Source organism: Microtus ochrogaster, linkage group LG7_11 (assembly GCF_000317375.1).
Source record: "Microtus ochrogaster isolate Prairie Vole_2 linkage group LG7_11, MicOch1.0, whole genome shotgun sequence".
Classification (NCBI taxonomy): Eukaryota; Metazoa; Chordata; class Mammalia; order Rodentia; family Cricetidae; genus Microtus; species Microtus ochrogaster.
Window position 1 is genome coordinate 1,282,638 of NC_022032.1, and position 12,838 is coordinate 1,295,475.

At 42.5% G+C, this 12,838-nt stretch overlaps 1 protein-coding gene across 2 annotated transcripts in view; it reads right to left on the reverse strand.

Moving 5' to 3' along the window:
• The window catches only part of Golga7 (golgin A7), a 16,113-nt gene extending 12,975 nt beyond the window's left edge, over positions 1-3,138 (reverse strand). Inside the window, exons 1-2 of one of the 2 annotated variants that reach the window (XM_005362431.2) lie at positions 3,086-3,138; positions 2,740-2,872 (exon numbers count right to left, since the gene is read on the reverse strand). In XM_005362431.2, the coding sequence (XP_005362488.1) occupies positions 2,740-2,850 (111 nt within the window). In that variant the 5' untranslated portion in view covers positions 2,851-2,872; positions 3,086-3,138. Of the gene's footprint in view, positions 1-2,739; positions 3,048-3,085 lie in introns of those variants that run through there. The other variant, XM_026786956.1, reaches the window with a different exon arrangement.
• Positions 3,139-12,838: the final 9,700 nt, after the last annotated feature.

The window sequence follows — 12,838 nt, forward strand, 5'->3', positions numbered from 1 at the left end:
TATGATGTATTCAGTGTTGTGAAGTGACACACAACTGCACTTATGATGTATTCAGTGTTGTGAAGTGACACACAACTGCACTTATGATGTATTCAATGTTGTGAAGTGACACACAACTACGCTTAAGCTCCAAAGAGCGAACACGGGAGTTCTTAAAATCTGTTATGTCTAAGCACATTAAGAGAATCATTAGTTCTCCTAAGACCTTTGTATATTGATTTAGAAACTATATTGAAAATTGGAACCAAATACAAAAATATGGCCTGATAAACACCATTCAGAATAAAAATAGGGGTTATTTTCTCAGAAGTTTTGTTCTTGTTGAAATGCATACCGCTGAAGCCCAAAGAGATCACCAACACAAGACGCCAAGTCAAGGCTAATTCTGCTGACTAGATCAAGGACAGTTTGTCCTTACTACGTTCGTTTGGATTTTTTTTCTATCCCGAAGACAAAGGGTGACTAAAACATTTGCATTTTGGCTAGATGACAACAAAGCTTCCTTTGAAGAACTACCCAGGCATCTAAGGACTTCGGTGTCAACGTACCACATTCTCCCAGGCAGGGGACTCTTGTTAACTGACGCGAGGCATTCACACGCTCAAACAGCTTGCATGCAGTTTCATTTTTGTTTTGTTTTAACTAAGGCACTTGTGTGTTAGTTTCTTTCTCTATTAAGCTGTCAAGTGTGATTCTCCCACAGAATGAAACCGGGCCTACTGGCAGAGCAATCAGCAGTATTTCTAAGTTAGTAAAGAAATAAACCTTTCCCATCACACAAAGCAAGGAAAACTTAAACTTCTAATCAACAAATACACATAAAGCTTTTCCAAATAGTTTAAGATATAAACTAAGGTTTAACTCACACACTAAAAAAGTCAAAAGCACATTCCATATGGTGCTCAGTACCACAAGCAATTCTCAGGTTTATCAAGTCAAAGAAGAACCATTTTTGGGTTCCAGAATTTAACAACATCAATTTCCTGTAATAATGTGGGGTAATGTGACTACAGCTTATTATTTAAATTTAAGATGATCAAAGAACGGTTCTACCATACCCAAAGGCTAATGCCTGATTTTGCATATATGTGTCTGGCTTAATAACGAGGAAGTTTGACCATTAAACCAGCAAACAAAGGCATTTAAATGGCATCTCACAAGCAAGTAAATCAAAATCACACTACCCTCACTCTCTCTGAGACTGAGTCATGTTATGCAGACCATACTGGTCTATAACTCAGAATCCTGCCTCTGACACCCAGGTGTTCGTGGCCATACTCTGTTTATACAGTATCTTTTCAAACCTTGTTTGATCTTTAGTTTGAAGATGTTAAAAAAAAGAAAAGGCAACTGGGCCACTAACTTGCCTATGGTCATAAATTAAAGTTAAGGAGAAGATAACTAATCAACTATTTTCCAACACTAAGACTCAGTGCTGGGGACTGAAAGCAGAGTCTCACACATGCTAGATAAAGTGTTCTACCACTGAATTATGCCATCAGGATTCCCCTCTTTTCAAGCTATTTTGGAGTAGAGTATCTTCAAGCTGCCCAGGCTGGCTTTGAACTTGACACTTTCCTGCCTTAACTTCTCTAGTGGCTGGGATTACAGGCCTAACTATTTAGTGTTGGGAACAGAACCCTGGGCCTTCAACCTGCTAAGGACAGGCTCTAGCACTGAACTACACACCCTGCCTACAACCCGACAAACTGATTTTAAATGGCTGGGGCACATTTCTCTAGTACACACTCCTCTCCACCCACCTAGTCCACAACTGGCATTTCTGAGCCCCACACCCACACCACGCTTAATCATCTCTAAGTTCCTCACCCTTCTAGCTCAGTTTTCGGAAACTGACTTCTGAATGGGAACCAAACGTGAGTAACATGGCTGATGAACAAAAGAATCACACTGGGTAGGCACAGGCACACACATGCCCACAGCACTAATTTTTGAAGCAGGATAGATTTTTGGGGGCGCTAAATCTGAAGGAACGGTAAACAAATCCATCTTTGTTTATAAGGTTACCCAAAGGCCCTATACCTGATGACAGTTTTGATATGCCAGGTGAACAGGAAGCTCCCAGGGACTGCTTCTGGGAGTGAAGAATTCACTACAAGTTCTTTAGTCATTCCTGCCCAGGCCCAGGGACGTTTTTCAGGTTCCAAGAGGGCCTGTCTGGCCTACCAGGCACATTGCTAATAAACCCTTTCGGCGGAACAGGATGATCATCAGCACAGTGACCACAAGCATCAGCCATGAGAATGATGACGTTTCCTTTGCGTGGAAAGGCGGTAGAGTATAGGTCACCACGGGCTGTATGAGGCAGCCTGGAGTTCCAGGAATTAGCGCCTCATGAAGGTGTCAATAACCATGTGTGTGTGTGTGTGTGTGTGTGTGTGTGTGTGTGTGTAGTATCAAGTTAAGGACACCCCTGGGTAGCGCATCATCAAGGTGTCAATAACCGTGTGTGTGTGTCCCCTGTTAAGGACACTCCTGGGTAGACTGAAGGAAGTGTGTGTCTTAAAGTTCTATAAGATCCCCGTACTCTGAGCATTGGCCTTAGAAGTCCCTGTCCAGATACTAGACCTTGCCTTCTACATCTTTTGCCATGAACCTGGAGGTCTGCCGCTCTCCAGAACCAGGAGACAGCGGGTGGGATGGTGGACCCACACTCCCTCCCGCTCAGGGGACTCTCCCTTCCCAGGGCAGGTGCAGGGAGCCAGGCTGCGTGCGTACCCTGTTCTCCAGCTCCGCGGGGAACTTGGTCTGGAACTGGCAGCGCGTGCCGCTGCTGTAGTCTCGTTGAATGAACACCTTCCCGGACACCGGCGCTTGCTGCGGCCTCATGGCGAGGACAGGACCCGCCGCTCTGCGAGTTCGGGGAAGACACGGGTCAGATCGCCGGCCTGGAGCCGGCTCTCCGGCCCGCCAGCCCTTCAGAGCCACCCACCGCCCCAGGAAGCCCAAGGCCTCCCCCTCGCCGTTCCCCTTCGCTCATGGTTGTTGCTGAGGGCCTCCAGCTACCCTAGCCCAGGACCCGCGCCCCCCCCCCCGATCCTGGTTAGGCCCTGGAAACACAAACCCGCCTCCTCGGCCCTCCGGCAGCTGTCGCACTGCCTTCGCTGTCACTTACGTCCTGTCGCAAAAAGTCTAGCCTCCCCTAAGTTTATTCTACGCCAAACGTTTACGCCCCGCCCCTCCGGCCGTAAAGCGACCCGCCCGCGGCTGCGCAGTGCGGCGAGGTGCCCCGTGGCTGGCAAAGGGTTCTCATTCTGTAGGCGGTGAAATCCCTTCCGGGCGGAAGAGAGTGGAGCTGCTGATCCGTGTATCCCGGAGTTCGGGGGAAAGGTGCCGGGGTTTGAAACGCAGGATTCCCTGTTAGTTATGGTGAGGCAGTTTCTGGTCACGGGAGTGTTTTCCTTCTTGACTATTTGTGCCAGCCTTCATTTGTGCTGCATCACCGCCTGCAAACCAAAACCACAAGAACAGCCATGACTCCAAACCCCTTAGACACGAACTGTTCTCCTATGTTTATAACTACGAAGCAGACGAGTGGGGATGCATTTGGCCCTCGGTACACTTCTCAGCGCAAGGGAGAAGGGCAATCTTTCTGGACTGCATTCTCCCTCATCCCTCCAGCTTTTACTTGAGGTGTTGGCTCTTCATCCCAGAGACCTGCTTACACAGCTACGCCCGCTTAGGCGACCAGACTGGACCTTTCTGGTGTTTTCCTTCCTTTCCTCTCTCTCTCCCTCCCTCCCTCCTTCCCTCCTTCCCTCCTTCCTTCCCTCCCTCCTTCCTTCCTTTCTCTTTCTCTTCCTTCTCCACCTCTTTTTTTCTAAAGCAACTTTGCCTGGTTGTTGTTGTCTCTTACTGTGTTTTTAAAATAGCAATAGCACGGTGACACACGCCTTTAATCCCAGCACCAGGCGGCGGGTAGCAGAGGCTGGTTGGGTGGTTGGCCACCCTAGTTTACAAATAGATAGTTCCTGGCCAACCGGAGACACTTAGTGAGACCTGTCTCAAAAATGATTAACGTTGTCCCTAGAAAGGGTGTAAGTAATCTATTCATTTAAAATGGACACAATTTGCTAAGTTCTATCGAGTTTGCACCCTTAAACCATCAATACAATCAAAATGTAAACACCACCTCTAAGAAGTTCCTTATTTATAATCCTCCCTTTCTGCCACTCACCGGACCCCTCTGCCCAGACCCTGACCTTTCTGTTACTAGAAATCAGTCTGTGTTTCTTTAACGGTTACTTAAATTGAATCATAGTTTTGGTCTGGTTCTTACTGTAGAAATTATGTTGGGATGCCTCTGTTGTGTGCAGGATTCCCTTTCTTTGACTTTCCCAGTTTGTTCGTTCACTTACTGATAGACGTTTGGAAATTCTCAGTTTTGGAGTATTGCAAATAAAGCTGCAATAGACATTAACCTACACGTCTTTGTATGGTGTATTTTTTTAAATTTTTATTTCTATCAGTGAGTACAGTAAAGGCATTTCTTTTTTAAACTTATAAACGTTATTTTTAAAAAGCTTGCAAATAAATAAAAAAAATCACACAGCAAAATTAACCAGATGCATTTTCTGTACAACTCAATGCACTTTATACAGGGAGAACAGAACAGAAACTGTGGAACTTCACAATTAATCTTACACTTTCAGTGTCTAATGTATTTTCTGCACTTAATGACCACCCAAAATAACAACAAAAAGTCCTTGGCAGGATTAAAATACTTTTTCCCCCATTGTTCCTTGATTTGGTTTGCCAAACACTTCAGTTAAATCAATTGATGCTGTAACTGGAAAACTATCAGATTTATTTGAGAGGGCATTAGTCAGTTTTTTGCTGTCTTTATTACCCTGGCTTCTGCACTCACCCGCAGGCTTCATGTTAAGAAAACATGAATACACCTCCCTTAAGATCTCTTCCTCGCCTTTAAAGCTCTCCCTTCTAGTCTCATGACCTACAAACACACATATTTCTCTTCAGTTCATGAGTAGGTGGCTAGGTTGTGGTGAGTATAGAGTTAACTTTTAGTGAAACTACTCAACCGTGTTCCAGTTTTACCAGTCGTGACTGAGGTTTCCCGTTGCTCTACATCTTGTCAGAAGTCGTGCTTTTGATTTTCATTTTTCCATACAAAATGATTTTGAGTGTCTTAACGTGTACTTAGCTGTCATAGTCCCTCTGTGGCGATGTGACTGTTCCATTGTCTGGCGCCTGTTTGTATAGTAGACAGTAGTCCATTAGTGTACTGAAGTATGTGGCACAGGCTTATGCAGTAAAGAGATGCTTATTTTAGTCCTGAATCTGAAAGCTCAACTCCAAGGTGGGGTGGCTTCTTTGGCTTAGCCCTCTGACATAGCTGGCACATTCTAAGGGGAGATATATATTTATTAACCTGGAAAGCAAATGAAAATGGGTGAGGTCCTACAATCCACTTTGATGGTACATCTCCAGTCATCCAAGAACCTCTCACAGGGGCCTATAGCACTTATCAATACCTTGAGTACAAAATCTTTACATATAGATTTCTCAGGGAATCAACTCATACTAAAACTATAGCAGTTTGGTTTTGCTTTTGAATTTTGAGATTTATGTTTGAATCAGACACAAGATTTGTAAACATTTTTTTCCCATAGATTGTAGACTGTTTTTCCTTTCTTAGACTGTTTATAGTCTTGAGAAAATAGCATGCAAATGTTTTGAGGAGGAAATTATTCTGCCTGCCATAAGCATGGATTGAAGCTCGCTAGTCTGGTATGATTGCAGCTTCATTTGGTTATTTGGTTTCTATTGGAGAGGGGTTGCAGCTGGACTCCAATGCTCAGCTCTCCCGTCTCCTTTGTCTCTGCAGGATAAGAACTTATTGTGTATTATCTTGACTATAATTTTTCTCTGTCACTGAGTGTCTGTGTGTGACTTCTCATCTGCCATCTTACCCAGAAGTATTGAGTAAGCTCTGTTTTTTGTGAGACAGGGTCCGCTGTTTCCTAGAGGCTGGTCTCAACTCATTATGTAGCTAAGGATGACCCTGTACTTTGATCTTCCTGCCTTTACTACCAAATGCTGAGATTGCCGTGTAGGCTACTTACTGTGCCAGGTTTATGTGGTGCTGGGGATCAAACCCAGGGTTTTATGTTTGCTAAACAAGCATTCAAATAATTGAGCTATATCCTCTGCCCTAAAAATGTAGATAATAAACGCAGAGATGGATATCGTTATAGAAGTAATAGGTTTATAGGGAATGAAGACTGAAGTTGTTACCTTCTCATTCTGCACAGAAATTCCTTCCACAGCTTTTTCCTTAAGCATCTGGATTCAATTTTCCATTGTTTTGCCAGCTTCCCTTCAAACTGCCTTCTAGATGTTTGTTTATACCTACAGACTCTCAGTCTTGATCAGAGAGTCTTCTCTTTGCAGTGAGTGGCAGTAAATTCAGAGACTCATGCTGTTCAAGATGCTGAGAATAAGTGACATTTGAGTCTCAGCCCTAAACAGAACATTTACACCACTCCCATAAGGCTCTGGAACACTAGAAGAGAGAGAAGAAAGAATGTAAGAGCTGGGTGATGAGGAGAAGGGTTGCACAACGCTGTCTTCTGGGTATGACATGGCCCTTGAAATAATGGGCTCACAGCAGCTGTCATCGTATGCACTGGGTTTGCATAAGACTAAACCTGCCAGCAGTCAGGCTCATGGGCCCTACTCTTCCCTGGGGAGCTATTAGTTATTGATGGATGCTCGGGATGGGGAGTCATTGTCTTCAATTGGGTATTCATTGATGAGCCTATTAGGCTCCAATGGATAGTTCTATATCTGTGGTGTATGTGTGTGTATGTATATGTGTATATATATGTATTATACATAATATATATATATATATATTCTATCATATGGTGTGTGTGTGTGTGTATTCATTCTATCAGCTCTAATGAGTATCTATCTGTATCTCTGTATTTATATCTATACCTATATCTTATGGACTGAACTGGATTCTTGGACTTTCCATTGGTAGGCAACAATTGTTGGACTCGCTGGACCACAGCCTGTAAACCATTCTAATAATCCTAGATAGAAAGAAAAATAGATAGATAGTTAGTTAGATAGATAGATAGATAGATAGATAGATAGATAGATAGATAGATAGATATTTAAGGTAAATCTTCCTACCTCAAAAGATCTGGATTAAAAGTGTTTCTTCCACTTCAAATGATTTAATTAAGAAAAATCCTTCATGTGTATCCAGCTGTTTGGTTTTCATTAGTTCTAATGTAGTCAGGAGTTGACAACCAAGAAATAGCCATCCCCTTATTGTATATTGTGTAAAAATGTTATTTTTCAGGCTGTGCCTTCCCTTAAGAGACTTATTTTCCATATTTATCACCACGCTTCTAAAACCTCATAAACTGTGCTACAGTTTCATCAACTTGTGTTCATTCCATGACAACATACATAGTAATAGTTACTGTGTGCTGTGTGAGGAGAGAGTTAATGTTAGTAATTAAGATTAAAATGAAAGGACTTACACTTGTCTTGGTCAATTACCAAGGTAGGCAGGATGGTCTGACAGATGTTGCCAATCGAAGCCCTGCAGGTTGTGAATCTATTGTTTTAAGTGCTGCCATTGTTAAAAGATGTGTCCATCTGTGTTTACGACATAGGGCTTTATCCATGGTTCTTATGTGCCTTGATAACTGACTGACACATTTTTAAAGAAAAGACAAATTTTCTTTAAAAATGTTTTATTTGTGTATACCAAATTTTCATAAATTTTGTGTTTTGGTCACACTCACTCCCATTACCCACATTCCCTCTCCCACTCTGCTGACCCTCTTCCTAACTCATCTCCCATCTGCTTCTGTGTCTTTTGTGTGTGTATGTGAACGTGCCTGGGTTAAGAGGCCAGAAGTCAGCATTGGGTGTCTTACCCTGTCACCTCGTTTATTTTCATTTTTTTAAATCAGGATCTGGATTAGAGCTGAGTGATTGGCTAGATTGCCAGGTCAGTTTGCTCCAGGATTCTGTGGGTCTCAGCCCGCCTCCTACCAGTGTTGGGCTACAGAAGTGTGCCACCACATCCAGCTTTTACATGGGCGCTAAGGCTTCAAAATCAGGTCCTCTTCTTGTGCAGCGGGGCTTTATCTCCCTTGTGTCCCTTGGTTCGATCCAATGAGTTTCATTAGGGTTGCTTCCAGGAACAAGGGTAGAGTTATTCACAGGACCATGGGTACCTACCAGTGGCTGTACCACTGAAGAAAGTCTGTCTTCCTCCTCTAGCAACTATCAACTGTCTATATCTTCTTGGGAGATATGTGTAGTGTATGTCTGTTCTGGCTAGTTTTATGTCAACTTGATATAAGCTAGAGTTATCTAAAAGGATGGAATCGCAGTTGGCAAAATGCCTCCATAAGATCCAGATAGGCAGTTTCTTAGTGATTGATGGGAGAGGGCCCAGCCCATTGTGGGTGGTAATGGTCCTGGCCTGGTGATCCTATGTTCTATAAGAAAGCAGGGTAAGCAAGTCATGTTGGGCATGCCATAAGCAGCACCTTCCATGGCCACTGTTTCAGCTCCTGCTTCCAGTTTCCTTTCCTGTTTGGTTCCTGCCCTGATTTTTCTCAGTGCTGGACAACCTGAAAAGTGTAAGCTGAAATAACTGTTTCCTCTGCAAGTTGCTTTGGTCATGGTGTTCATCATAGCAATAGTGACTGTAACAAGAAGAATGTCTGTGATTCATGAATCCCACTCCCCAGTTACTGTCAACTGCCTGCAAATCCTCAGAAACATGGGTAATTTTATTCTAATCTTAACTACTAATACTAACTCTCAAATCACATGATACATATCACACAGTAAATATATCTCTTCGTGTGTGTGTGTGTGTGTGTGTGTGTGTGTGTGTGTAAATCCTGCACTCAAAATGGAATGAAAAGCTCCTTATAAAATGGAGTCTCTCAGGGCAAGGTACAGCCTGGAAAACAGAAGATAACATCGTTTTATCCAATGTGGAGTAAAGTTTAGAGCAGGGGCAGTCTGTCTTGATGCAGCCACCCTTGGGGTTTCTTATTCCTGCCTGTCTTCACATTTCTTTCCTGTGTCTCCATTGTGCCTTCGGCTTTCTCTCTTCCTGGATAAGGACAGTAAACATTTGATTTAGGACCCACAGAAATCCTGACTTAACTCGATTATATCTTCAAAGATCCTGTCTCCAAATGAAGGCCTGACATTCTTGACTTATGTGGAGTTTGGAACACCATCCAGTCCACTAAATCTGTGCTGCTGGGTGAGGGATTTGGCTCATAATAAATATTTTAAACATTCACTTAGGGAGCTGGAGAGACAGCTCAGTGGTAAAAGCACTTACCAACAACCTAAGTTCAGATTTCCAGGACCCTTGGGAAAAGCCAGATGTTTGGTAAATACCTGTAATCCCAGCACTCCCAAATAGAGGTGGGAGACAGAGACAGGAGAATCGCCGGGAAGCTCATGGGCCAGCTGGTGTGACATATGGGGTGCAGTGGCCACAAGCAAATTGAGACCCTCTCTCAAAATAGAGTGGAAGGTGAGGATCTACCCCCAAGTTGTCTTCTGCCCTCGCAGTTACGCCATGGCCCACATGCACCTGCATTTCCATACACACATAAGACATATGTACACACATACCATATATATATACACATAGACACACGTAAAAGAAAAAGCAGAAAGGGGTTAGTTTCGTTTATGGTTTAGAGATTATAGTCCATGACATCATTGCTTTTAGACCTCCGGTGTGACACTGAATGATAATGGTGGAAAGTACTTGCAGGGTCAGATTGTTCACTTCCTGGGCAAGAAGTCACAAATGGGAAGGGGATGAGTATAGTGCCCCCCACCCACCTCGTTTGAGCCCACAACCCCAGGACCGAAAGACCTCTCACTAGGCTTCACCTCTTAAAGCTTCCGCTACATCTCAATACGGCGACGCTGAAGATGAGGCCCTTAACAAATGGGTCTTCAAGACCCAAAGCGGAACAGTGCTCATCGTTCTGATTACTATTAGAGGTATGCTCAACCAGCAGTGCCCTCTCTTCAGCTGACTGTTAATGTTAGGAACGAGGCTAAAGAAATCGTATACGCACTCTCCTGCAGTACCTGCTTCTTGATCTCTTGGTCTAGTAACTCCAGCCAAGCAAAGATAATATCATGACTCCGATATGATCTCAAACTCATCTACCAGTGCAAGGTTCAAAGTTGCGTCTAATTCTCTAATAGTTAATAAAAACTCCGTCAATAGTTTAAGGGGCAAAGCTAAGATAGTAGTCTATTGTTGAAAAGACATCCTTCCATTTCTCTTGGAGTTTGACAGTTTGCATGTGTTTAGTTTCTTTGAGCTGTACATACTTATATTGTTTTGTCTCTAATATTCCCAAGAAACACTTTGAAAATGAAGAATGAATTCCTGTTTTTGAGTAATCCCGAGAGCCTGTGCTGAAGGGATAGGCAAACCACGAGCATCACGATATGTGATGGACAAGCTCATATGACTGGGAGGGTAGTCGAGACCTTGTGACAGGTTCATCAGCACAGGGAATGATGATTGGTCCTGAAGTGGGTTGAGTCTCTTGGATGAGGAGATGACAGGATGAAGGCTCTTTAGCAGAGGAAGGGAATGGGGATAGTCTCTCCTTCAAGGTGAATGGATGAGTCTTCATAATCCCAAAGCCTCAATCTTTTCCTATGACTTTCAGAATGGTTTGGTGTTTAGAACTAGTTACCCCGATAAGAGCATCACCTGCACAGATTAATACCCTAGAACTCTTCCAGCCCCTTCATTTGAAACTAAATGTTTCTATATTAGAACAAAGATAGATTTTCTACACCACAGCCTCAAGTCCCACTGTCCTGTGAGTATTTTCAACCTTCGTTTCAACTTCCCTCTCTGCAGTTTTGGCCTTCTCTCCAGCTACCCTCTCCCCCATGTTTTGTTTTATTAATGTCCAGTCCTTCCCTCCCATCTTTTCCATGACAGTTTTAGTCAAACTGAAAGATGTCCTCCTACTAAGGCTGCTTTAACCTGCCATCCCTGCCCAGGCTTGTGCTGCTATCTAAAGCTACCTTCTGCTTCATCTAGCAGCGCTTCTGTTTGTTTCCTTCTAAAGAAGCATAACAGAAGCACGTGGGCCGAGCAGATCCATTTAAGAGTTTTCATTTGTGGTATTTTTAGGGTGCACAGTGGGCAGGACTCCCAAGAATCACTGCATTTTTGTTTTTATGCATTCATTGGTACTTTCAAGTCAGCATTTATTTTAGCAGCCGGCCTGCTTCCTGCATTTTCAGATGGCATTATTAGCATATGTTGAGGTATGTTCCTTCCAGCTCTGTTCTCGCTAAGACTTTAATAATGAAGGCATGTTGGATTTTGTCAAAGGTCTTTTCTGCATCTATTGAGATGATCATGTGGTTTCTGTCTTTAACTTCACTTAAACAATTTATTATGCTTATTGATATATGTGTATTGGACCATTGAATCTTCAGGATAAAGCCAGATTTATTATGATGGATGACTTTTTGATACATGCCTGTATTCAGTCTTCAAGTATTTCATTGAGACTTTTTTGCATCTATGTTCCTGATGATCTGTCGATTTTGTTTCTGATATATCTTTACCAAGTTTGGATATTAGAACTTTTTGTATAAAGAGTTTGGGAGTGCTCCTTCTGTTTCTATGTTTTTGAATAACTGAAGGAGTATTGGTTGTAGTTCTTGAACATCTAGTGGGAATTTGCTATGAATACCTCTGGACCTGGCTTTTTTATTTTTTTTTAAGTCAGAAGGCATTTTATTGCTGTTTCAATTTCCTTATTTGTTGTGGGCCTGTTTAATTGTCTCTTCTTGGTTTAACGTTGTGTTTCAAATAAATCTAAAGTTCATCCTTTTAGGTCCTCCAACTTAATAGAATATTGTGGGTTTTTATTAAAATTGTTTATACACAGTATGTTTTGATATAAGTGCATATTCTTTCTCCTAGAGTATAGGTTTTTTAAGTGATCCCTTATAATGTCATGAATATTTTTATTCTATGTTGTAATGTTTCCCTGACTATATTTGATCCTATTAATTTGGATTTTCTCCTTTTTTTTGGTGAATTTGACTAAGGTTCTGCCAATCTTGCTTATCTTTTCAAAGAACTAGCTCTTATGTCTGTTGGTTCTTCTTATTGTGTATGGTGATTTGAATGGAAAATGAACACCATAGGCTCAGAGGGAGTGGCATTAGTAGGAGGCTTGGCATTGTTGGATTAGGTGTGGCTTTGTTGGAAGAAGTGAGTCGCTGGGTAAGAGCTTTGAGGTTTCAGGTGCTCAAGCCAAGCCTAGTGTCTTATTGTCTTCCTGATGCCTGCCAGTCCAGATGGAGAACTCTCAGCTTCCTCTCCAGTAGCAAGTTTGCCTGCGTGCTGCCATGTTTCCTGCTATGATGACAATAGGCTAAATCTCTGAACTGTAAGCCACCCCAATTAAATGCTTTCCTTTATAAGAGCTGCTGTGGTCATGGTGTCTCTTCATGGCAATAGAAATGCTAAGACCTATTGTTCCGTTGGTTTCTGTTTCATCAGTGTATGTTCTGATCTTCATTATTTCTTCTCAACTACTGGATTTGGGTTTGCTTTGTCCTTGTTTTTCTTGAGTTTCAACATAGGTCATTTTTTTGTGTGCTCTTTTTGATTTTAATGTAGGCACTTAAAGCTTTAATTCCCCTCGGGGCTACTTTTAATATGTGTGTGTGTGTGTGTGTGTGTGTGTGTGTGTGTTTAGTTTCATTTAATTCTGAGATTAAATTTAAT